The sequence below is a fragment of the Podarcis bocagei genome, assembly GCF_964188305.1.
Source record: "Podarcis bocagei genome assembly, chromosome: 12".
Taxonomy (NCBI): Eukaryota; Metazoa; Chordata; class Lepidosauria; order Squamata; family Lacertidae; genus Podarcis; species Podarcis bocagei.
The window spans coordinates 36,859,316-36,885,509 of record NC_138137.1 but is presented as its reverse complement, the minus strand read 5'-3'; the positions used below and the strand labels follow the sequence as shown (position 1 = coordinate 36,885,509).

At 42.2% G+C, this 26,194-nt stretch overlaps 1 protein-coding gene across 1 annotated transcript in view; it reads left to right on the top strand.

Annotated features, from left to right (window-relative positions):
- Positions 1-26,194, top strand: part of CUBN (cubilin) — a gene marked incomplete at its 5' end in the record, with an annotated part of 135,617 nt that overhangs the window by 31,297 nt on the left and 78,126 nt on the right. The window contains 10 exons of the mRNA XM_081163387.1: positions 3,743-3,902; positions 5,637-5,815; positions 7,727-7,889; positions 8,192-8,408; positions 9,207-9,337; positions 12,377-12,563; positions 13,055-13,215; positions 14,147-14,328; positions 17,047-17,203; positions 18,175-18,362. Of these exons, the coding sequence (XP_081019513.1) occupies positions 3,743-3,902; positions 5,637-5,815; positions 7,727-7,889; positions 8,192-8,408; positions 9,207-9,337; positions 12,377-12,563; positions 13,055-13,215; positions 14,147-14,328; positions 17,047-17,203; positions 18,175-18,362 (1,725 nt within the window). The remainder of the gene's footprint in view (positions 1-3,742; positions 3,903-5,636; positions 5,816-7,726; positions 7,890-8,191; positions 8,409-9,206; positions 9,338-12,376; positions 12,564-13,054; positions 13,216-14,146; positions 14,329-17,046; positions 17,204-18,174; positions 18,363-26,194) is intronic.

The following is a 26,194-nucleotide window of genomic DNA, read 5'->3' as shown; positions in this document are numbered from 1 at the left end:
TGCAAGCTGTAAAATTTATTTCAGTTCTCCATCTAGCTAGGTAAATTGTCTGGCCTAGATCTTGTGACCATTTTATCATTGTTTCTTTTATTATTTCATCTTTCAGTTCCCATTCCAGGAATAAACTATACATTTTCGATATTAGTCTCTTATTTGGTTATAGGAGTTCGTTTTGTAATTTTGATGTTTTCTATTCAAATCCAATTTTTTTGTCTTCTTTAAAATGGTGTACTACTTTGTAATATTGTAGCCAACTATTATTGTAGCCAACTATTACAGTAATTCTTAATTTCTTTATAGGGTTTTAATCTTACATCACCTTGCTCTTTAACTAATAGCTGTTCATATGTTGGCCAACCCTTTCCCATATTTTGCTTTTTCATGGCTACAACTTCTAAGGGAGATACCCACCAGTATCTTTGGTTCTAAGAGCCATCGGTGATTCGCCTAAACCTTGTATAATGACTTCCTGATTATATGCTTCAGGAAGTCCTTATTTACGGCCACCTTATCATAAACTAGGTAGGCGTGCCAACCGTAGCAGTTGTTCCATCCTTCCAAGTCTAGAATCTCTGTATTACTTAGCATGACCCAGTCTTTAATCCATCCTAAGCAAGCTGCATGATAATATAATTTCAAATCTGGGCAGCCAAGCACTTTTTATGTGTATGATTAACTTTAGCTTTTTCCTGAATATGAATTAGTTTATTAATATACTCTTATTCTAAAGTATATCCAAAAGAGTTGAGGTGGTCTTTAAAATAAAATAAAGACTTTAAATTCCAGTAAAAAAAATCTAGAAGGGGTTTCCACATCTAGTTTCTGTGTGGCATCAGGACAGCTGTTCAAAAACAGCAGTCAAAAATTTCCCCACGCTACTGAAAACCTCTCGCTTCAGGCTCTTTGGGTCTCAGCCATCATCAGGGGATCAGCTGACTCATTTGTCTTTATATAGCTTGAAACTTGCCTTTTGAGGGTAGAAAAATGAGAAAGGGTTCCTGTGGACTATCTTTAATATAAACTGAACTGTTATCTACAGCTTTGGCTTGTTGCTGTAATAACATTGCTCCTTCCTTCCTTCCTTCCTTTGACATTGGTTGGAACGAAGTGTAATTAATTTCCAAATCAGGGGGAAGCCTGGTGTGTAATGAAAACAGACAGCTTCTGTTTGTTTGGGCTCATAATTCCCTCCCCTAATTGCTGGCAAAACGGCAGTGAAATCCACTGCAACAAGAGGAACAAAACTGTTTCTGCCAGGCCCAATCACTTTGTGTTAATTCAGCAAAGCATTTACCTTGTTATTTGGCGATCAAATGCAGGAAGTGTGGCATTGTTCTGATGTGTCTGCATTTCTTTGGCAACTCCTGGCACCCTGATTCCTTGCACATCCACTCAGCTGAGGAATGGAAGCACAGGACACTATAAAAAATGGCTAACAACCCAATACTGGAACTGCTCTAAAGCATCCTAACGAGAGATGGGGAGATGTTTCTTGCTGTTGTTTTCCTTTCCATGAAAGTTCATTGAGAGGCTATTATGCAGGTCATGTAGGGTACCCCCAGACTGTCACTATTTTTTCAAGAGAGGCTCAAGTGTGTATTGTCAATTTAGGTTTCTGCAATTAGATTTAATGCTCTGCCACCCACAGCAGAGCAAATCCACTTTAAAAAGAAACCCAGACTTTTTGCTGTTAGGAAAGTGATGCAGAAATGCACTGAAAAGTTTGGCACAAACAAATGATTAATGGAAAGACATATAAACACCCCACAAATGAGATTGAGATGAATGCATGTTATCATATAACCTTCCTTCAAACAGATCAGAATAAATGCTCGACAAAGACTGAATATAACCGGTGCTTTTTTTCAGCCAGAGCATGCCGGCGCTATCAACAGCAAGTTATTTGTATGGCACTTTTTATATATACCTCCCTGTTTAGAGGGGAATCCCATGAACAAGTGCATGTACTATGGATTATATTGTACATTGTGTGTACATGCCACTCTATATGGTGTACGCCAGCTATTCTTAAGAGGCTTCTTCCTTTAGTTTCATTTTCACAGACACATTTAAATGCACTCCATAAAGCTGTGTCTAATTGCAGTTCAGTATAATGGAGGCACACAGATGTTTCAGAAATGTGACACGGCATATTTTTAATTGAAAACACATGAGAACAGCCCTTAGTGCCTGGGATCACTAAGAAGATGGTGCTGCTCAGATATCTTACCGTGACAGCAGGATATTTCATGCAGAAAGGTCAATCTGATACTAGCCTAAGGATTAAAATTATACAGGTATGTCAGTCCCTGGCTATGCAGGACTATATGGGTCACATTATACCAGCATGCTTAAAATAAATCAGAAATCTATTAACAGCTGTGAACTGAGATTAAGGTGGTTTATCCTTCCACTGTTTTCAGGTTGCATTCTACCCCAAGACAAAGGTTTAGCACATTTCCACTGGAGACTGGTCCATTAGTACAAATGTGGCATACACAAATGTGTGATTCTTTTTTTTTTTTTAATAGATTGCAGGCTTCTCCTGTGATACAGGATTTTGACATGGAGCAGGGGGCAGGAGCTTGAACTCTCTGCCCCATGCTGTTGCCTCAATCTGGATCTATGTGCAGTTGGAGCAAGCGGAAGCTTTTCCCATTCCCACAACGCAAGTGGTGTATGTCCAGTCTGGATCAGAACCACAGTGTGGGGGTGAAGCATTAAAGCTCCTGTAACACCTCCCCGCCACACCTCTCCCAGTGGTAGTTGTGTGCTCTGGATCCCATCCCAATAGATTTATGTTTAGAAAGGCATACACACAATTACCAATCCCGTGGCTGCCATCACGGCTAGTTTAGCCCTGAGCGCACTAGGGCCAGATGAGGTCCTGTGTTATTGGTGTGTTCTGGTATTTCCCCTCCGTTCTCATCATTTCTTTCATTAAAGCTTTCATGGAGAGTGTGGCAGGGTGCAGGCCAGGGCTAGATTTAGGTTTGATGAGGCCCTAAGCTACTGAAGGTAATGGGGCCCTTTATATATCCAGCTGTCCTTTGTCAACAACAAATTGTCACTTTTTTGTATTGAATATATGCTATGTGGTAATTTATGGACCTAACAGGTATCTAAAGCTATTTGCACATAACAAAATATGTATTTTATCAAAGTAATTGATATAGAAATGAGCAAACCAGTGATATTTTAGGACGCAGGCTAGCAGGTGGGGCCCATTACTTACATCATAGGAGCCTACACAACACCAAACACTGTTGCTGTGTGTAGGTTTTATTTTATTTGTTTTTTTTATCTTATATTTTGGAAATGTACATCCAGGTGTTTTTTTCCTTTAAATTTATTGGGGCCCTCCAAGAGAGTGGGGCCCTAAGCTATAGCCTGTTTAGCTTACACGTAAATCCGGCACTGGTGCAGGCATATCTAAAATAACACCATCTAACTTGTGGATGGTTCCTCTAGCCACTAGAGACTTGTGAATGATTCAGAGGGACTAAGAGGAGGGGTTGGCAGATCTTTAACAGCTTGCATTCAAAGATTAAAATCACCTTTCTACCTTCTTCAGCAGCCAATATAGGAGTCACCAGTTTGGTAAGCAGCAGGTGTGTTTGAATGCTGTTGTTTCTTGACCTGGAATTTGCATTGGTCTGGGGCACACCCAGCCATTCCCTTGAAAACTTGGTTCTGGTTGATACTTACCTTTTCAGTGGTTTCATTTTCTTTTGTGGCCTAGGTCCGGGATGGTGACACTGAGATGGACCCTTTAATCAACAGGTTCTGTGGCAACAATACACTTCCTTCAGCTATCACTTCCCACGGCAACAACCTCTGGGTCAAGTTCAAGTCTGATACCTCAGTACAAAGATCTAGCTTCAGGGCTATTTATGATGTCGGTAAGGGAAACGGTTTATAAATGTCGTGAGTCCTCACTTGGACCCAGGAGCAAATCAACTGAGCAAATTATTATCCCTTACCTGTGCAACACCCACCTGTGGGGTGGGCCGTTATCAGTGGCGTAGCGTGGGTTGTCAGCACCCGGGGCAAGGCAAGTAATTTGCGCCCCCTAACCCGTGGATTTGCGCCCCCTAACCCTAACCCCCAGATGTTGCGCCCGGTGCGACCGGCCCCCCCTGCACCCCCCACGCTATGCCACTGGCCGTTATGTATTTTCTCCCATAGAACTCAGTGGTGTCTGTTGGTTTTTATAGGACTAGACGCGAGAAAAACTCTGATGGAGTGAATTCAGGTTTCATTAGTCAATCTCTCTAAAGATTTATTAATCAATTCTAAAGTGAAATTCCATGGACAACCTGAGATGTGGTAAAGAGTTGTAATTCAGTAGTAGAGCATATGCTTTTGCATGCAGAAGGGCCTAGGTCAGCGGTTCTCAACCTGTGGGTCCCCAGATGTTGCTGGACTACAACTCCCATCATCCCTAGCTAGCAAGGCCAGAGCTCAGGGATGATGGGAGTTGTAGTCCAACAACATCTGGGCACCCACAGGTTGAGAACCGCTGGCCTAGGTCCAATTACTTGCATCTCCAAGTAGGACTGGGAATGACTTCTCCCTGAAGTCCTGGAGCTCCACTGCCAGCCAGGTAGGTCATATTGAGCTTAATGGACCAATGGTCTGACTCAGTATAAGGCAGCTTCCTAGGTTCCAGTTACTTTTAAATAAAGTTGATAGGGGAAAGAGAAGACATTGCCAGGTTCTCACACATCATCATGATGGAGCACACTATGGACTTATAGTAGCTATAAGTATCCCAGGTAGGTCGTAGCATCGTGATGGAACATGCAGTAGCACCCAGGTTTGATCTTTAGCAGGTCTAGGTAGAGTTTTCTCTCCGAAACCCTGGGGAGCCACTGCCAGTCAGTGTGTACAATATTGAACTTGGATCAGTAGTTTTGTTTGGTTTGAACCAGGGTGGATTTGATTTAAATCAAATTGATTTAAATCGCAATATAAATCACTAGTCAGTAAGATTTGATTTAAATCATTTTTTTTTTACAGAAAGACCCATCCTTGCTGGTATAATCTTAATATTTACAACCAGGTGAAGGTTTCATTTTTGGGACAATAAATTCTCAGAGTAGTTTTTACAGTTATATAAAAAAATTACTGATTTGGGTATACTATTAGAAATACATACAGATAATTATGAAATTATTGTGAGGTTTAATAAGTTAACTGTTTATATTTGGACAACTTTTCTGCTGTACTTTATTGTACTTTATTGGAAGAAGAAGATTTTCTTTAATTTAAACAATTTATTTAACTAAAACAATAACATTATAGCATATGTATCCATGTTTGTTAACTGATGTGGTTAAACAAATTCTCTTAAAAAAAACGTAGGCAGAGTTTTAGCATACATGAAAAAATTAAAACAAATCCTTTTTCCTGATGAATAGCCTTTGGACTATAATGTAACTTAAATAGAAAACTATCTTTAGAAAGAGTTTTCCTCCCAAAGCATTTTATTTTAAAAACCTGATTTAAATTTTTAAAAATCCGATTATTATTTTTTAAAAAATTGCAAAAAAAATTGATGTTTATCCACCTTGGTTTGAAATTGCTTCCTAGTATTATCAGTGGAATTACTAATGGTCCATTTCTATTGGCAGCCTGTGGAGGAGCTTTGTCCGGCGAAGGTGTCATCAGATCACCCTATTATACCAGGCCATTGTCTCATTACAAGATCTGCGAGTGGATTATCTCTCAGCCAGAAGGCCATCGAGTGATTCTGAACTTCACTGACTTTCGGCTTCATAACATCAGCAGTTGTGAATTGGATTATGTTGAGGTGAAGTGTCTTTTTTAAAAAAAGAAAGAAACCCAAATATATATGTTGGTTTATTGAGTTCAATTTTACCAATAGACTTAGATCTTAGTTCTAAGTGTCAGTCCCTGTGAAACTGATGGGACTTTTATTATGAGGAAACATATTTAGGGTTCAAATGAGGGAGGCAGGAGTGAAAGAGAGACAGAATAGAGTACTTCAAAGTTGGGTGAATCTGTCCATTTTCTGTTTTTATTTTTATTTTTCAATCTTAAATACAGCTCTCCATGTTTCCACATCGGTTAGCAATTATTTTGAAAGTCCTAATGAAAATTCATCAGTGAATTTCTCCTAAAATACACACATTTCTGTGCAATTTGGCTTGCTATACACATTATTGCAAAACACCTCCCCGTCATGCAATGATTTTTTTGGTATGTTGTTTTCATTAATATGTGCACTATACTCCAGCACATGCATTTTTGCACACGTTGCTTGGATGGAGAAATGCACTGCAAAATTCAGAGAAGGAGAGCCTCATTTTGGTTCTGTTATTGTTTTGGAAAGCATGGATTAGGTAGGGTCACCTTTAAGTGTGAAAAGAATAACATTCCACTACAGTGGCACTACAGTAGGACGCAGGTGGCACTGTGGGTTAAACCACAGAGCCTAGGGCTTGCTGATCAGAAGGTTGGTGGTTCGAATCCCTGCAAAGGGGTGAGCTCCTGTTGCCTAGTCCCTGCTTCTGCAAACCTAGCAGGTTGAAAGCACCTCAAAGTGCAAGTAGAAATAGGTACCACTCCATCAGGAAGGTAAACGGCATTTCCGTGTGCTGCTCCAGTTCGCCAGAAGCGGCTTAGTCATGCTGGTCACATGACCCAGAAGCTGTACGCCGGCTCCCTTGGCTAGTAAAGCGCGATGAGCACCGCAACCCCAGAGTCGTCTGCGACTGGACCTAACGGTCAGAGGTCCTTTTACCTTTACAGTAACTGAAGGACCATCGCCCATGGGTAGAGAGCAATTTTGCATGGAGGAGGTCCTTGGTTCAATCCCTGAAATCTTCAAGTGAAACCCTGGAAAGCCACTGCTAATCAGTGTGTAGATGATGATGATGATGATGAATTTATTATTTATACCCCGCCCATCCAGCTGGGTTTCCCCAGCCATTCTGGGCAACTCCCTTCAGATGTCTTCTAAAAGACAGATAGTTGTTTATTTCCTTGACAACTGATGGGAGGGCGTTCCACAGGGTGGGTGCCACCACCGAGGAGGCCCTCTGCCTGGTTCCCTGTAACCTTGCAGTGAGGGAATCACCAGAAGGCCCTCAGCGCTGGACCTCAGTGTCCGGGCAGAATGATGGGGGTGGAGACACTCCCTCAGGTATACTGGGCTGAGGCTGTTTAGGGCAGGCATTGGCAAACTTGGCCCTCCATATATTTTGGGACTACAACTCCCATCATCCCTAGCTAACAGAACCAGTGGTCAGGGATGATGGGAACTGTAGTCCCAAAACATCTGGAGGGCCAAGTTTGCCTATGCCTGGTTTACGGCTTTAAAGGTCAGCACCAACACTTTGAATTGTGCTTGGAAACATACTGGGAGCCAATGTAGGTCTTTCAGGACTGATGTTATATGGTCTCGGCGGCCACAACCAGTCACCAGTCTAGCTGCCACATTCTGGATTAGTTGTAGTTTCTGGGTCACCTTCAAAGGTAACCCCATGTAGAGCGCATTGCAGTAGTCCAAGTGAGAGATAACTAGAGCATGCCCCACTCTGGTGAGACAGTCTGCAGGCAGGTAGGGTCTCAGCCTGCATACCAGATGGAGCTGTTAGACAGCTGCCCTGGACACATGGCCTGACTGTACAAGCCTGCTTCCTATGTCTGCTTAATGTGGCAGCTATTTCACGAGTTCTGCACATTTGCCCCCTTGCAGGTCAGAGATGGAAACAATGTGAATGCTCCTTCCTTGGGGAAATACTGTGGCGAAACTGTGCCTTCAGTAATTCAATCTATGCGTAACAATCTATATATCAAATTCAGAGCTTCGTCTGCTGAAAACCTCGGTTTCCTTGCTGAATACAAGTCTTTGGATGCAGGTACCGTAAATGTTGCCTCCCTTCCCCCACTCTCTCTCCTTCTGACTCCCCGCCATTGTTACCAAATTACCTGGACTGATGTAATGAAAAGCAATTAAATTGTATAATTAAATGCACTATTTCTGTAGAAAGTACAGTCCTTACAAAGGGCTTAAATGCATAATGCAAATGCTTTTATATAAAGTTAGAAAGTTTTTAACAAAAAAGTATATTATAGTCAAACTGCTTTAAGGATTTATTAACTGTCTCCATAGCTGCCTTGTGATGCCTTGATAAATACCCTGTTTTCCTCTGCGGTATAGCATGTGGAGGGACTCTCACAGAACCAAACGGTATCATCTCAAGTCCTGGCTACCCAACGATCTACCCACATGGTGTCAGATGTGCATGGACCATCTTAGTTCAGCCTGGTTACTTGATCCGTCTGACCTTTTCGTATTTCTACTTGGAATTTGATTACAACTGCAACAGAGATTACCTTGAAATCTATGACAACAGCACTATGACAACGCTGGGGCGGTATGCATATATAAAATCTGCAATCTGATACAGCAGGTGTGGGGAGCTTTTGGCTCTCCAGATGTTGCTCCCATCATCCCTTTGCCGTTGACAGTGTTTGCTAAGGCTGATGGGAGTTGCGGTTCAGTAACTTCGGGAGGCCCAAAGGTTCCCAGTACCTGCCACACATGCTAATATGGAGGAATAAATCCTATAGAATTCAGTGCAACTTGTGAGTAAACAGGTATACGACTGCATTGTAAGTGTACTTGACGTAGCCTGCTATCACATCAAGCTGTTTTACAACCTTTTAAACCCTTCAGAGTGGCTGAGGCAACACAGATGGGTAGGGTACGAATTATACTGTCATCATCATAATCCGCTATCTAACTTTAATCAATACCCAGTCCTTTCTTTGTCATAACTTTGCCAGCCATCCTCTTTAAGGTATGGTAAAACAGAACAGTCCATTTTTTCTGCTCCTTATTACTTTGAAGGCTAGAATATTAGCTGAACATTTTAAAAATTGTATGGAGGTGACATACTCGGTTGCACATTTTTCCACCAGAGGTTATTTTATATTTGTTTATTTATTGCATTTATATCTCGCCTTTCCCCCAAAGAGCTGAAGATGGTCTCATGGTTCTTCCCCTCCCCGAATCCCCACAACAACCAGTGAGGTAGGTTAGGCAGAGAGTTGGTGACTGGTCCAAGGTCACCCAGTGAGCTTTATGGCTAAGTAGGGATTTGAAAACGGGTCTCAAAAGGGGGTTGATCTAACAGGTCCATTCTATGCTCTTTATAATTGTTTTGTCTCAGGTACTGTGGGAGGTCGGTCCCACCATCTATGACCAGCGGTGGCAACACGTTGATGTTATCTTTTGTGACAAACCGCAATATTGCCTCTGAAGGGTTCTCGGTTAATTATGTTTCCTTGAATTCATCCACAGGTACGCTTTGACAACCACTGTGTCCAGGACAGTTGTTATTGTTAGGTTCCCTGAGGCTGGCTCCTCTGGAAGCAGATGCTGGGGTGGGTGGGGATGTGTTGGCCACGTAAGCTGCCCTGCAGCCCCTGATCCATCTTGCTGAGCTCAGGTGTGGAGTGGAGGTAGGTTTGGGACAAATAAGCTTCACACAGCAATTCAGTTGGCTAGTGTGCTTAACAGCTGGCAGTCCCACATAGGGAGGAATGCAGCATTCAAGCCTGGCTGTAACTAGTAAAGGTAAAGGGACCCCTGACCATTAGGTCCAGTTGTGGCCGACTCTGGGGCTGCGGCGCTCATCTCGCTTTATTGGCCAAGGGAGCCAGCGTACAGCTTCCAGGTCATGTGGCCAGCATGACTAAGCCGCTTCTGGCAAACCAGAGCAGCGCATGGAAACGCCATTTACCTTCCCGCCGGAGCAGTACCTATTTATCTACTTGCACTTTGACGTGCTTTCGAACTGCTAGGTTGGCAGGAGCAGGGACCGAGCAACGGGAGCTCACCCCGTCGCGGGGATTCGAACCGCCGACCTTCTGATTGGCAAGCCCTAGGCTCTGTAGTTTAACCCACAGCACCACCCGCGTCCCTCTGGCTGTAACTAGCCCATGATTAATTGAGGCTTGCCTTCTCCCAACAAGGCCGCAGCTAGTGACTGATGATAATGTCAGGGAAGAGGAGATCTTCCTTAGTCCTTGGATTTTGAGTGAGCAAAGGCTGGCAATGAATGTCATGCCTGGCAAATGCATTCACTCCAAGCTGCAGAGGGATAAAGATTCAATTTGAAATGTCCGTGGCTGAATGTTTCTAAATGGGCTTGCTTTTGAACTTACCCACAAAGGGTCTTTGTTTGGACTCCTTCTTTTCTCCGAGTTGGTAAAATTAAGTCAGTTAATTATGCTACTCTGTGCCAGTACCAGCAGGATTTCAAGTGCTGAGATTTTCTTCCATTGTCTTCAAAAAAAATAATAATAGAAGAAGATAGAGTATGTTCTGTAGGGGGGTGCAGGGTGAGTTGGAGGTTTCAAATATTAGGATAAAAGGACTCTCGGGGAAAGTAGCAAAACTCTTTTGACAGGGAGAGATCAAATTAAAAGAAAAATCATGCCCAATGCAAGACACTTCATCTAGCTTTTAAAATTAGAATCTTGGCAAATAATGGATCTGAATTGTGTTTCTGGAGGAACAGGAGAGGGAAATGGCCCAGCTTTAATTTTCTGGGTTGCGCAATGATGCATAAGAAAGAGACAACAAAATGGTGTTTTAATCTTCCACTGGCTGTTTACACAGTTCAGCTTCCAGCAGCTTTTATTGCCCTTTCCATGAGAGCCAGCTTTGGACTGGCTTGGACTGGCAGGGATCAGAACCAGATGGGTCTAGCCATCTCCACACCCTGCCAGAGAAAGTTGTGCACAGCTACTCAGTACAATTTTACTCTCCCCTGGGCAAGCTGGAATTGATATACTGAAAATGGACGGAAGCACAAAGTTTCTCCTAATGGTTAATAAAAGCACCAAGACATCAGGCGATTTCCTGTTATTGACAAAGATCACCAACCCAAAACTTTGTGCATGCACTATTTATAATTCACATGGATAGCATTTAATCTAGGAGCTGGATGCTGTGTTACTGAATAGGGTACCTCTGTTCCAGTTGGGAAATGAAAAAGGAAGAGTTACTGTAATAGTGTTGGACAAATTTACATGGAAGGACATTAGCCAAGCAGGATTTTTTAGTTTTATATTCATCTGTCTTTAATCTCCTCTGAACACTGTGCAGCTCTAAACAAAATAAGTGCACTAGGCATTAGGCAACCAAATCATCGCTGCTTAGGTTTCAAGATCCATCCTCATTTACTGTGGAAGAACTGCACAGAAGAGATAATATTTAAATTTAGAGTTAATTGGTTTCTTCAAGAAGAGAGAAGAGAGACAGAGAGAGAGAGAGAGAGAAGCACGTTTTCCCTTAACTATATGCACATGTTACTAGAAGGATAGCACATATTTTCACAAAAGACATTGTAATAGGAACTGCCCACCTACTTTGCAATGGGAAACCTCAAACTGGGGCTCTGTCTGCACAAGATGGATATATTTTAATGCTTGAATCAGGGCCTAGGTTTTCTCTCTAGCACAGCATTTCCCAGCTTGACATTCATTGCCAGCCTTTGCTCACTCAAAATCCAAGGACTAAGTAAGATCTCCTCTTCCCTGACATTATCATCAGTCACTAGCTACGGCCCTGTTGGGAGAAGGCAAGCCTCAATTAATCATGGGCTAGTTACAGCCAGGCTTGAATGCTGCATTCCTCCCTATGTTGGACTGCCAGCTGTTAAGCACACTAGCCAACTGGATTGCTGTTTGAAGCTTATTTGTCCCAAACCTACCTCCACGCAACACCTGAGGTCAGCAAGATGGATCAGGGGCTGCAGGGCAGCTTATGTGTTTTTGATCTCCACCTCCCATCACACCTGACTGTTGGATGGGTGGCTGGGGCTGATGGGAGCTGGAGTCAAGAGAAGTTGGGGAAGGGCCACAGGTCAGAGAAGGTTGCTCTGACATCAAGTGTTCTGTGAACCTTGTGCCCGGGTCGTTTTTGCCCCTGCCATTATCTCTCGCTAGCTATGTGAACCTGTCCTGATTTGGTCTTGCAGAAAATAAAACAGCAGAAAGGAACTTGGTTTGAGCTGAGGATGAAGTCCTTACCATCCCTTGTTTATTATTATTATTTTTATTAATAAAAACTTTTTTGTCTAGATGAAATTTCTGTAAGCCATATATAAATAGGTGAAATCTTCTTTGAATCTTCCGTCTTGATAGATGCATTTTAGCTTAAAGCAGTAGCAAAGAACAAGCAAAAATAGCTCATTTTGGGGGGAGGTGGTGGTTAGTAACAGGGGTTGTTTCTAACTCTTTGTATCCTATGAAGATCTTTTCAATGAGGGAGGCCAAGATTTCCAATGTCTTTTAAACATTGCCTGCCTGTTTCGTTCCATTTCCTTTCAAGTCTGTTCACATGAATACACGGAGGCGACCGGTGAGTTAACATCTCCAAACTATCCTGGCCACTATCCCAACCGAATGACATGCATCTACAGGATCCACGTGGGGAACAACAAACAGATTGCTTTGCACTTCACCAACTTCTCTTTGGAAGAAGGAGCCAGGTGTTCAAGTGATTACGTAGAACTCAGGCAAGTTTCTGAGATCTTCATAGTAATATCTTACAGGTTCATGAATCCACTTCACCTTGTAATGTACCTAAGATGCTCCCTCTTCCAGCCGCTATCCCTGGACACCATACGCTAAATATCCATTGCAACATAAGGAGCTGTCTTCTACCTGGTCAGGCTGATTGTCCATTGACCCCAGTACTGTCTACTGTGATTGGCAGTGGGTCTCAGGCATATCATGTTTCCATCACTGCTACCTGATTCTTTTAACAAGGAGACACCAGGGGGGCTGCAGAGTTGTGGGACTGTACTGCTCACCTCACCTCCCTCCAGCTGCATTGCTGCTGCATAACGGGACTGAGAGGGCAGTGACAGTGAGTTTGAATTCATCATTGGGGAGCTGACCCAGGAAAACCCCTGCCCCACATTCCCACCAACTGAAGCTCTTTTGGTGATTGAACACACAGCAGGGTTTCCTTTTAACCATCATGTGCGGTTCCTCCTGATTGCAGAGATGGAGGTTACGAGACATCGCCATTGCTTGGGAAATACTGCGGCTCAACATTGCCTCCAATGACAATCTCCCAGAGTAACAAACTGTGGATAAAGTTTGAAAGTGATTTTTTGCATACGAGCACTGGATTCTCAGCTTACTGGGATGGAACATCAACAGGTAAAATTAGAACGCCAGATAAAGGAAGCGGTGTCTATTACTGTCAGATAGGGAGAAAGATATTTGTTTCTCTATCTTGTTGGCAAATCCTTCCCGAATAAAGCTCTTCAGCCTTTCTTATTGGGATCTGTGGGTGAGACTATAATCAGCTCCATTTGCCTGCTGAGGACAGCTAACAGGGCATCTTCAGTGGTGACGCCACAATGGTGGTACTCCCTCCCAAAAGAGGCCCACCAGGGTTCAGTTATGCCTATGCTAAAGATGCTGGGGGAAATGTAGGCAGGCAGAAATAGTTTTGGGTTTTAATATTTAGAATGTTGCATGCTATAATTTCTTACATTAATGGTGTGACCTTTCCATAAGCCATCTGGGCTTTTGCTAAAGAAAAAGCAGAGTACAGTATACATTTTATAAATGTGTAAATCTGTCAATTGCTATCGATTGCAGTATTGAATGCTGTTCTATTGACATTCTTAATTTGGTTTTATAGATATTCATAGATTGATTTTATTGCATCCTAAGCCCCCTTGATGCACCTGATGGAAATACTGTCAAATAAGTAAATAACTAGTGGCAAGAAGGGGCCATGAAACTGCTGGTCCATTAGGATGAAAGGGACACTGCCTCACCAAACTAGGCTCCTTTGGGAGAAATTTATGGTCTCTTCTTGATGCTTTCCTTCCTCAGTGATAATTCTTTGGCCTCTTGCCCTCCTGCCACTTAACCTTCAGCCACATTCTTGGTATCATCCAGAGCCACTGATTTTCAAACTACCAGTTCCCTGAGTAGAAAATGTTGCATGGCATATACCACTTTCCTCCAATGTGGATGCAAAATGTTAAGGATTTCTCCCTTACTGGGCATGCACTTTGGACCTTAACAGAGGTTGGTCAATGTGGCTGAGCTGTGTTTTCTTTGTACTTGTTTTCAGGTTGTGGTGGAACCCTTGCAACTTCTTCTGGAATCTTTACATCTCCCAACTATCCATTGCCTTACTACCACAATTCAGAATGCTACTGGCTCCTCAAGTCAAGTCATGGAAGCCCTTTTGAACTCCAGTTTGATCAGTTTCACCTAGAGTCTCATTCAAGTTGTCAATATGACTATGTTGCTGTATGTACGATGGCTTATTTCCCCCCAATAAGGTTGATTATCCCCAAGGATGGTCAGTAAGCCACTATGTGGCTTGCTCTGGAGCATCTTTCCTCAGCTTTCAGCCCTCCAAATTTGTTGGACTACATCTCCCATCACCAGTAGCCATTGGCCATGCTGGCTGGGGCTGATTGGAGTACTAGGGACTGTTCTAGAGATATTAAAGAAATGTAAAAAGAGACCTTCAACACCAATAGAACAATTCTCCACTAATAACCAGTTTACACAATGCCTTTTTTCTTTATAAAAAATATTCCAAGCCACCCAGTGCCTGGGGGAAGGTTCCACCATGGTGGCAGGAACTGTTGCCCATAGCTATGTATGGATGTCATTTCCACCCCTCATTTTACCATTACTTAGTCTCAGGGGACACAGCCCTGGAGTTGCAATTTCCCCTATCCAAACTTCTTCCTAATCGAGGACTTTTCATTCTTGGCCATATTGGGCACTTTTACTCTATATGCAGTCAGTCACGTTGGTCTCAACTGTTCTAGGAAATAAGAGTGCAAAGTAAGAAAGAGAAGAAAAGAAAAGAAAATAGAAAAGAAAAGAGAGTTCTTCTGGTTGCTGTCCAAGTTCCAGTTGCTCCTTTTAGCCCCAAGAATGAGACTATAAATGTGGCTAAAGCAAGAATGGGGAGTCCATGGCCCTCCAGATGTTGTCCGAGTCCCATCATCCTCAACCATTCATTATGCCAGTGGGGCTGATGGGAGTTGGTCCAACAGCATCTGGAGGTCCTCAGCCTTGGCTTCCCCCTTAGTTGCTGATTCCAGTGTTGGGACCACTGTCATGAAGTTGGGGGAACAGGGAATTAGCTTCCCTCTCTAATAATAATAATAATAATTTATTATTTATCTCCCGCCCATCTGGCTGAGTTTCCCCAGCCACTTTGGGCGGCTTCCAATCAAGTGTTAAAAACCATACAGCATTAAATATTAAAAACTTCCCTAAACAGGTTTATGGGTTTGGGAGCAAACTGCTACTGTTATAACTCTCTCTCCCCCCCCCCCATGACTGATCTTTTCCCTTTTACACTGTCCCTTCCTAGAGCTAGGATCAAGTTTGGAAGTCAGTAGTCAGTGATTTTCTCCATGCAATGGCGAAGGATAGGCAGGGACTTCAGCCGATGTTCCTTCATAAAGTGTGCCATCACTTTAAGAAATTCTAGAATGCGTTCTGCCACTTAAATTTCGCTTCCACAGGGAGCTGTCTTCTGTAAAGATGAACATTTTTCAGCCTGAGTGGGAATGTGTCTTGCACATCAGGCTGTTAGCAAAATGCTTTAATGAATTATAAGAACAAAGGCAGTGAGTTCCCTAACAAGAACTCCATTGTCTGTCCATATTCAAATTGTTATATAAATGACCTGAGTATTTTTCTTAATAATTAGAGCATTAGAATATTTTTTTACCCCCTGGTGAATCCCCCCCCCCCCAAAAAAAGACAATCAGCATCCAAATGCTGGACATTCCAGCCACTTCTGTTATTCCTGAAAGCGCATATGAGTCTGGCAAATATTTGAACAGTCAGCATTATCCTAATAGTGCTTATGAGCAGGGTCATGCCGAAGTTTTATGAGATTTGATTCTGATGAAAATTGCCATGTCACGATGGTCTAACCAAAAGTCCCTTCCATTCTTTCATACACCGTTCCAGTACCTGTGTGTAGCCACTGATCTGGTTTGCAAGACTTCGTAAGTCAAACTCTGGGCTCCCAGAGAAGAGCCTGCAACCACTTTGCTTCCAACCACGGGAACACTTGGTTAAAGTGTCTCCTTGCTAGCCACAAACTGCAACCAGGAAGAAACTATGGCTATGTTTCATGTTGAGCGAGGAGAGAGCTTAACATTGAGACCAGGTTCAGATCACACACTAAGCCAAACCTCATCTCCACATGGCCATAGCTATCAATGCTTCCCCTTTTTTTAAGGGAAATTCCCTTATTTCGAATAGGATTCCTCTCAAGAAAAGGAAAAGTTGACAGCTATGCACATGGCATGGGATTTTAAAAAACCAGGGCGGAGCAAAGTGGCTGACAGCTGAATGTCTGCATGGCTCCAGTAAGCCATGATTTCACTTACTGTAGCATGACATACAAATACAGCCATGGTTTCTCTGCAGCTACTTTTGCACCCGTTTTCTTGTTTTTGCTTTTCATCATGGTGTTATCCTGGCTATTCAGATATCGCATCAGTAAAAGTGGCACATAAATACAGCAAAATAAATAAATTACAGCACCAGGATGAAATAATTGCCAAAACAGATTCAGGTAGGTAGCTGACGCAGTTGAAGTAAATTAAAAAATTTAAAAAATTGTCCAGTAGCACCTTAGAGACCAACTAAGTTTGTTCTGGGTATAAGCTTTCGTGTGCATGCTACTGGATAATTTTTAATTTTTTTAATTTATTTATGCCAAAACAGAAACATCCCACAGCAGACATCTCATGGTATCGTGAATCAAATATGTGTCTGTCTAACCTTGTGTGAGTTCAATTAGCCGAACCCCATGGATTGTACAATAGGATTGCAGTATGTTCAACATGTGCTCATTTGCATACATTCTTGAGGAAATACAAGATTAATTCCCACTACACTGCACATCTACCCTATGCTAAAAATGTTCTATGATCAATTTAGCAGCTTTTACTTCTATGTTTCTATTGCCCTATAACTATATAGGTCTATGATGGCAACAGTACCAATGCTAAGATGCTGGGCAAGTTTTGTGATGACCAGATACCACCCACCCTCCACTCTACTGGGGACAGTTTGTATGTAAAACTGAGGACAGATGTCAGTTTGGGAGGAGGAGGTTTCTTTGCTCGTTATAAGCAGAGTAAGTACTAACAATTTGATTTCCGTAACATGAATGTGGCAACCAGTTCCGGCTATCTCTGTGCGCCTACCTTTGCTGATCCAAGTTAAAAAGTTCCTTCCTCATTTCCATTTATTCAAGTGTGTAATGACAAGACCAAGAAACATGACCAAGAAGTTGAACTTCAGACCAAATTTTAAACCCTAGTGGCCATGTTTGGCCTGCAGGTCAGAGGTTCCCTACTGTTTCTATATAAGATATACGGTATCCCATTTTGTTCCTTCTCTATTTTTTCCTTTCCCCCATCCCATCTTTCCCTCCCACCCCCATAAAAGAATGTTGGTAGTACTGCTGCTGTGATCCAGCTTGTTGTGAAGATTTGCTTAAACCAGAAACTTGTCCTATGAGACAATGATGATAAACTGTATATAATATATTGTCTGGGATGGACATAGCAGATGTTTTAAGATAGCTCTCTCTCTCTCTCTCTCTCTCTCTCTCTCTCTCTCTCTCTCTCTCTCTTTCTTTCTTTCTTCAAATACATGTTTATAAAGCCACTGAGATTTTTGGAAAGAGTGTTGGGGGATATTACATAAGAGATGATGAAATAGGTGGGATTCTCCTCTACAAAATATCTGTGACTCTCATTGTTAGTTATAGACATTACAGTTGTACCTTAGTTTTTGAACGCCTTGTTACTCGCACATTTCGGCTCCTGAACGATCTAAACCCGGAAGTGAGTGTTCCAGTTTTTGAACTTCTTCTGGAAGCCAAATGTCCAATGGGGCTTCTGCAGATTCCGATTGGCTGCAGGAGCTTCCTGCAGTCAATCAGAAGCTGCGCTTTGGTTTCCGAACGTTTTGGAAGTTCTGGAATGAATTCTGTTCAACTTCCAAGGTATGACTGTATTAGTGTTAGTTGATGCTTTGAATATATATAGAACAGAAAACTTTAGAAAGTATAACCTTTTTCCCCCAAATGTTTTTCACAAGTTTGCCAGGGTGTGGTCATTGCCAACCGTAGCCAAGGCATCTTGGAGAGTTTGAACTACCCTAATAAGTATCCTCCGGATTCACTTTGCACCTGGACCATCCAAACTACAACTGGCAACACACTCAACTACAGCTTCTCAGACTTTAGCACAGAAGGAGGAGAAAACTGTGGGCGTGACCATTTAAAGGTATGAAGAAAATATTTCCTGTTTTGCATATGGTGTTGAAAGAGGATCTATCAAAAAAGGAACAAGGGCAAATTGAGAAGGAACTCTATTTGTTTGAGTTATCAAAGGGGAAGATATTTGAGGTTGAAAGAAGCCTACTAAACTAAATGCTGATTCACACTGTATTTGAAATGCATGACTTTTTAACATGGATAATTTGTAAAACTGCACACCCTTCCAGAAATGCCCTTTGCCTCTTTTTTATTTTGTATTGAATTTTTAAAGCATACAGTACAACAAAAAACAAACTAATCTGAATAAAAAGAAAGAAAAGAAAGAAAAACAAAGCCCTCTTTCACAGGTAGATCTTAACCCTTGTCTCACACAGAAGGTATAGACCCTCCCAGCTCTCATCTGGGAGCTTCCCTTTCTTCTCCCAGCTGCCCAGTCTGGAGAGATCTTCCCTTCCCTGCCTCTCACACAGGGTCCCTCACCAACCAACCATCACTTTCATCTGCAGAAATGCCCTTTGCTTCTTCTGTCACCCTCCCCAGCCCTATTTTTTCTCGGGCTGCCACTGATGAATGCATTTCTGCTCCTCCACTTTATGTACATTTAGAAAATATCTTAATACTTCAGTGACACTCAAAGCAAACATTACCACCAGTAGATCCTTGTTGTTGTTTTCTACTTTCTACAGATATAGTCAGTGATTTAAAGTTTGAGGTAAGTCTCCAAGGCATTGGTTCCTCTAAAACATGGGTTGCCAATGGGGCACCCGGGGGCACCCTGGCACCCTCAGAGGCCTTCCACAGCACTCAGTGGGGTCTCCTCATCGGCTCCTTCTAGGCATGAAAGAATCATTCTGTTGTAGCTAATAGAATGGGCTGTGGTGTGTGCTTGGCCATGACATGTGTGAGTGGGGCCCATGACAGTTCCCTAGTTTGCAAATAGGGATGGGGAGACATTCAGTTCACTTTTTATTTAAATGTTAACTTGCCATATCCACATTTTGTGAAACACAATGAGAACCAGAGCACAGCCCCCACTTTCAAATTTGCACTTCTCCAAATTTTGCAATGCAATTATCCAGCCAAGTCTTATTCTTCTTTGGCAATCACTCATAGCCAAGTAAGATTGTCTTCCATAAACATGGTTTTAACAGTGAGTCTGTAAGTGATTGTGGAGGCCAATTCTGGATCCACACGTCCTTCCACAGTGGGGACATAGGTTCCCGGGCGGGAGTTGATCACGGTGGGGGTTTGCTAAGCATGCCTTCTTCTTAGTATGTTTCTCCCTTTTGTCCTGAGTTTGAGCATCTTCAGAGCCCATGACACCTTTGGGAAAGGCTGCTCTCCAGTTGGAGCGCTTGCAGGCCAGTGTTTCCCAGTTGTCAGTGTTTGAGAGCCAGTGTGGTGTAGTGATTAAGAGCGGTAGTCTCGTAATCTGGTGAACCGGGTTTGCATCTCTGCTCCTCCACATGCAGCTGCTGGGTGACATTGGGCTAGTCACACTTCTTTGAAGTCTCTCAGCCTCACTCACCTCACAGAGTGTTTCTTGTGAGGGAGGAAGGGAAAGGAGAATGTTAGCCGCTTTGAGACTCCTTAGGGTAGTGATAAAGCGGGATATCAAATCCAAACTCTTCTTCTTCTTCTTATACTACATTTTTTAAAGATTTGCCTTGAGACAGTCTTTAAACCTCTTTTGTTGCATTACGCTTTCCATTTTTAAGTTCGGAATAGAGTAGTTGCTTTGGAAGACATCCGAACAACATGACCAGTCCCACAAAGTTGATGTTGAAGAATCATTGCTTTGACACTGGTGATCTTTGCATTTTTGTAACGTGTACAAAAATGCATATGCTAGGATGAAGTGTTGTGTAAATGCATATATCCATGAAAATAATACACAAAAACACATATTAGGTGGAAATGCTGTGCAAAAATGTGTATATTAGGTAAAACTGCAGAGAAGAATGTATGTAGAAGAAGAAACTTGAATGAGAATTATGGTGTGTGTGTTTTCCCCTCAATCACAAACTGATGTGGAAATGTGGAAAAGTGAATATCAAATTGGCACAATGAGAAGCTGAGACAAACTGAATGTGGCATATTCATCCAACCCCATTTGTGCACATGGACCTCAAAATGTTGGCAACCCCTGCTCTGAAACCAGGGAGACCAATGCTTATGCATCTGATTCTGACATGGTTAAGAAATTTTCTACCTGCCAATCTGAAAGCAGAACTTAAAACCGCCATAGTAATGTAAAGGATGCAAGAGAAAGATGGTCTCTAATTACAGCAAACCTCAGATGACTAAGAGCTCCAAATGCTTCAAAATGCCTCCATGAGGGTGGTTTTACTCTGAGACATGCAAGTCCCACAGTGAATGACTAATAGCTTATTTTTAGTTGCAGTTTTTCTTCAGCTGCCACACCCTGCCTTTTCAGGGCAACATGATTAAAACGTACAACGGGGCAACTGTGAAGTATCAGCGTAGCTAATTCAGTTGCTCCCATTTTGGTTTTGGTTGTGTGTGTGTTTTAACAAATGTCCTGTGTATTGTGAACCTTAAAAATAAGAGGCTTCATGCTTCAGTGGCTTGCAGAATCATAGAATCGTAGAGTTGTCCAGCCCCCTGCAATGCAGGGATCTTCGGCCCAACGTGGGGCTCAAACCTATGGCCGTGCTCTACCAACCAAGCTATACTAGCTATTGCATGTAGCAAAATGCTAGTCGGGTATAACAAGCCTGCAGTTAATTCAGATGGAATACTCAGTAGAATTATGGGAATGTTCATAGGCTTCGTATTCTTGGTTTGATGTGCCATAGTCTCACTTAGAACCATAGAACTGCCGAGGTGGAAGGGTCCCCCAAAAGCCATCTAGTCCAATCCATTGCAGTGGAACAAACTCAGCTAAAAAATCCCCGACAGAATCCTGTTTAAAAACCTCCAGTTAAGGAAAGTTCGTCACTTTCTGATAGTCCCTTCCACTGTTAAAAAGCTGTCTGGTAGTCAATGAGAGCCAGCAGAGAGAGAGATGGGGGTTCTCAGATGTATCACCAGCATACATCTGTCCCTGGAGGAACCATAAAGGAAACCTGCATTAACCTCTCTTAATACACTTGGAATCCTTGCATGCTCAGCCACTTTTTATCGCCGCTTAATCCAATTGAACTGTGGGATTCGCTCCCACAAGATACAGCAATGGCTGCTGACTTGGACGACTTTAAAAGGGAATTGGATCAGTTCCTGAAATATAAGGCTACCAGTCCTATTGGCCATTAGGAATGAGCAAATCAGCCAGTTTCATTTTCTCATTGTTCCAGACTTACGTTCAGTATTCTGAATTCCCACACCAATTTACAAAAGTCCTCATAAATATTCATCAACATTTTAGTTCAAATTTCCCCTAATATACACAGGTTTGTATGCATTATTGCAAAGTATTTCCCTCTAGGATAACGCCCTGTTGTATATTATTGTTACAAATATATCCATGTTTATGCACACTTTACATCGGTATATGCATTTTTGTACTTAGGAGACCAGCACTGCAAAATTCAGAAAAGTACACACCCCACCCCCCCGCAGCGTAATTTCATTTTTGAATGGGAATTGAATCCATTTCCCCAACCCTCGCCCCTGCATCTCTACTGGGCATGATGGTTACATGGTATCTCAAGGATGAGATATCTTGTGCCTCTGATTACCAGTCATGGGAATCACAAGCAAGAGATAGCTACTGTGTTCCTCTTTCCTTTATGAAATTCCCAGAAATATCTGTGGGAAATGGGAGACTCTAGCTACGATTCATTCTCTTTGAGATATAAAGCATGTTTTAAAACCAAAGTGATGTGAAGCAAAACTTGGAGAGGTCAAGTGACTGGAATGAGCGAATTATTCACAAATTCCTTTTCACTTTGAAGGGGGGAAACTTCACTGCTAAAAAATGCAGCTTTCCTTCTGAAACTATGAGAAGGCAATCTGTGGTATTTCCTGCGGGATGGTTTTGAATGGGCACAGGGTTGTGCCAGTGCAGTTCTCAAAACAACATCCTTGGCTTGGGTGCATACTGACCTTTAGCCTGCCTAGCAGATCAGTATCAGCTCTGTTATATTTGCTAAGGATTAGCAGAATTTAATAGCTTTGTTATTCACCCCTCTCAGTGAGCCAAAGAATGCCAGCCGATCGTGAATATTCCTAAGATATTTATGAAATGAAAACTAAGTCGGTCTGAGAAGTAGACTCTGCTGGAGGCTGCTGAAGAAACAAAGAGGAAGGCTAAATCTGCAAATTTCAAATGGCAGGCTGGAGGAATAGCTGATGCTGTTGCCAGTGGTGCAGCTAGATAATTTTAGTTCCTGGACTTAGTGGGCCTCCTCTCTGTTTAGATGTCCTTGTGTGTTTCGTTCAGTTATGAAGCACATCCTCCAGCAATATCTGGAGGGCCGCAGATTCCCCAGCCCTGGTGTAAGTCATTTAGCAATAGTTAGAAGATGAGAAGGATGGTGACTCAGTCATGGTGTGCTTTTTAATCAACTGCTTCCTCTTTATGCTCTCACATTCTCCAGTTGGGGTTGCCCATCTGTACCGAAGTCTCTGTCGGGCATTGAGCCATTATATTAATTTCCTCTAGCTGAGCATTTCCCAAGACAAGGATATATTTCTGTATTGGGTATAAAGCAGCAGCTGGACTTATTACTGCTTTTTGCTAACCCCTGGAGTGCCTGTTTGGTGAGCTGCCATGTGGAGCAAGGCCAAATATGCCCCAATACAGCCATTCTTCAAAATTCACACTTCTCCAAATTTTGCAATACAATTATTGTCCAGTCAAGGAGTGTAGACCAAAATGCATATACTTGGATAAAGTGTGTGGGAAAGTACATCTATTAATGAAAGTAACATATAATAGCACACAAAAATGCAAGTGTCAGGTGTGCCATTTATTATGTTTTTTTATTGCAAAACTCTGGGTTCAAGGTCTTTTCGGGGAAAGGGAAGGGAGTACAAATGCAACTATGTAATAACCATGTGTTAAATTATAACTGTAATAATAGCTTTCAAGCCTTTTAAGTAGAGATCTTTCTGTATTGGAATTATTTTTAGATGTTTTATCATTTGTGTGTTTGCCATCCTGGGTTCCTGTGGAAGGAAGGGCAGAATAATAATAATAATAATAATAATAATAATAATAATAATAATAATAATGCCTTGCTTCTTCCTGTTCTTAAAATGCAAGCCTGCAGTCACTATCATGATGCCCATGTGTCCTTCAGGTCTTCCCTTGGCACTCATGAAGCCTCTGAGACCCCCATCTCCCTACTCACTGCCCCCAATGTCATGAGGTGTTGGGTGTGGTTCTCTTTTTCTCTCTTGAGAAGACCACAGAGCTGAAGAAAGAATGTGGAAAAGAGACTCCTTCCCATTTCCTCTTTCAGCTCTGCATACTTTTCAAGGCTTGAATTAATTATACTGGATTCTATTTACCCAAATCCCTTGGGAAAATAAAGTGTGTATGGAGCCCACAGCACTCACTCGGAATTCTAAATGTCCCCATGGGCTTAAAAAGGTTGGCGACCTCTGATGGAAGCCATAAATAAAAAGGCCCGTTTGAAGACCTCAAGGCAAGATATAGAAATGACTTAAGATACAAATATCTCTATGGCAGTACTAAATTCAGTTGAGTTGGCTCTTGGCTGTGCTTTACTGAGGACTTGAATTATGCCTGAGATGTTCAAAATTCTTCACAAAAATGCACAGCTGTTCTTTTCCTTTAGAAAGCGGGACTGCTTCACAAATGCTTATAACCCTAGCTCTTGCCTCACTCTCGAACAGTTAACAGCTGTCTCGCCGTTTTCATTTGAATTTCCTGTGAATAACTGTCCTGCTCTGAGAACCAAATTGGAAGCAGTACGACATGAAGTGGTTTCTATGGCAACCATTATTTATTTGAAAATGGCTGGTTTGTTTTGATAGAAACTGCGTAGAAGTACGAAGTTTCTGCTGTCTGAGATCAAGTTTAGGAAAGAATTACGAGGGGGGTGTTCACCACCTCCGCAAGGATTTTTACCACAGCCTAACTTCTGTTGTCTTTGCATTATGTTTACCAACGGGCTGGCAGTTCATTTCTGCAGCCAATGGAAGGTGTTCACATTAGTGTTTAAAGCTCTGAACAAATTAGACTCCAAACATTTGAAATACCACCTCCTTCCTTTCTGTTGGTTGTTAAACTCAGCAGCGATGGCCATCTTGGTAGTTCTGGCGCCCTCAGAAGTTTGGGGGTGGCAGCCCAAGAGAGGGCATTTTTTTGAAGCAGCTCCTAAGCTGTAGAATTCTCTCCCTTCATAAATGTGTATGGCGTATTTTCTGTGTAGTTGACACTTCCTCCCTCCCTTCCTCCCCCCACACCCACCCACTGTGTTTCTCAACTGTAAATTGTTTTAGAATCATAGATCTAAACCACCACAAGAATAATCTAGTCCAACTCCCAGCAGTGCAGGAATCTTTTGCCCAACGTGGGGCTCAAACCCACGACCCTGAAATTAAGAGGCTTAGGCTCTACTGACTGAGCTATCCTAGCTAAACTGATTTTAACTGATTTTTATATTTAATTTTTTAATTGTTGCAACCTTCCCTCATGGTGAAGGGTGGTTAAGAAATCTTAATACATAACAACAATAGCACAATATATTGGTGCAAAATACCCCGACTGACACTTTCCCCCCCAGAAGGAGCAAACAAGAGGGTTCAATAGGCGGTTTGTTTAGTACCATTGGCCTTGGCTATATCATAGCAGTCTTGGGGTGGCTTGCTTGTTTTGTCTGCTGTTTAATTTTTTATTATTTTATCAAGGAGCATTTTGTACTGGTTTTCTGAATTTTATTGTGTTTGGATCCACTTAAAAACCTTTCCTCCTAATCTCAATTTGGAGAAGTGGTCCAGAAAGACACCATGGTTGACGATACTGAGAGTCACTGAGAGAACTAACTGAGTAGCACTATCCTTCCCATCTATTATCCAACAAGAATGGCAAAAGCCTTTTCTACCTTCATTTACTTCAAATGGTTTTAGATGGCAATGCATATTGTTTCACTTGCTTCAATATGTGTCAAGCCAGCCCTGCTCATCTTGCAAACTTTGATCCTGAATTTCTGCTCCATACTCTAATTGTTAGTTTCAGCTTCCCTCATTTCTCCAATCCTAAATTCGGTTCTGTACATTTCTGCAGCAATTTCTCCCTCTCCCTCCCCCCCTCTTTCTCTCTGTGTGTTTTTAAAAATCCTCATGAAAATTCACCAGCATTTTTAGTGCTAATTTCTCCTCATAAAACATTTTTGTACGTAGCTGTGACTAATATACATCGTTCTGCAAGCACCTTCCCCCAATATGCTGCATTTTGTATGTTATTTTCACAGATATATGCATACTTCCTCCTAATGTATGTGTTTCTGTGCACATTGTTTGATTGAGGAACTGCATTGCAAAACTCGGAGACGTGCAAACCTTGAAGCATAATTGTGCTTTGGTTTGCATGCAGGTTTGAAAAGTGTGGTTTGGTAGTCCATTAAATGTGAACAAAATTGATTTTCTTTCCCATACCTACATGAGGGCTCCGCCATACGGTGGAGGGGGGGGGTCACAAAAAGGAGGGGGGAGTGATTTGTCATGCAGGGAGGGGACTATTTGAAAAGTAGATGCTCCAAGATAGTCATCCCCCCCCATAGAAGTTTCTATTGAAATTCTGAAAAAGAGCATGCCAATGTCTTAGCAATGGGGGTATTCAAACATCATTTCTATGGCAAGTCTTTGCTGGACTGTCTCAGAATGACAGGAACCATGAGTCAGAAA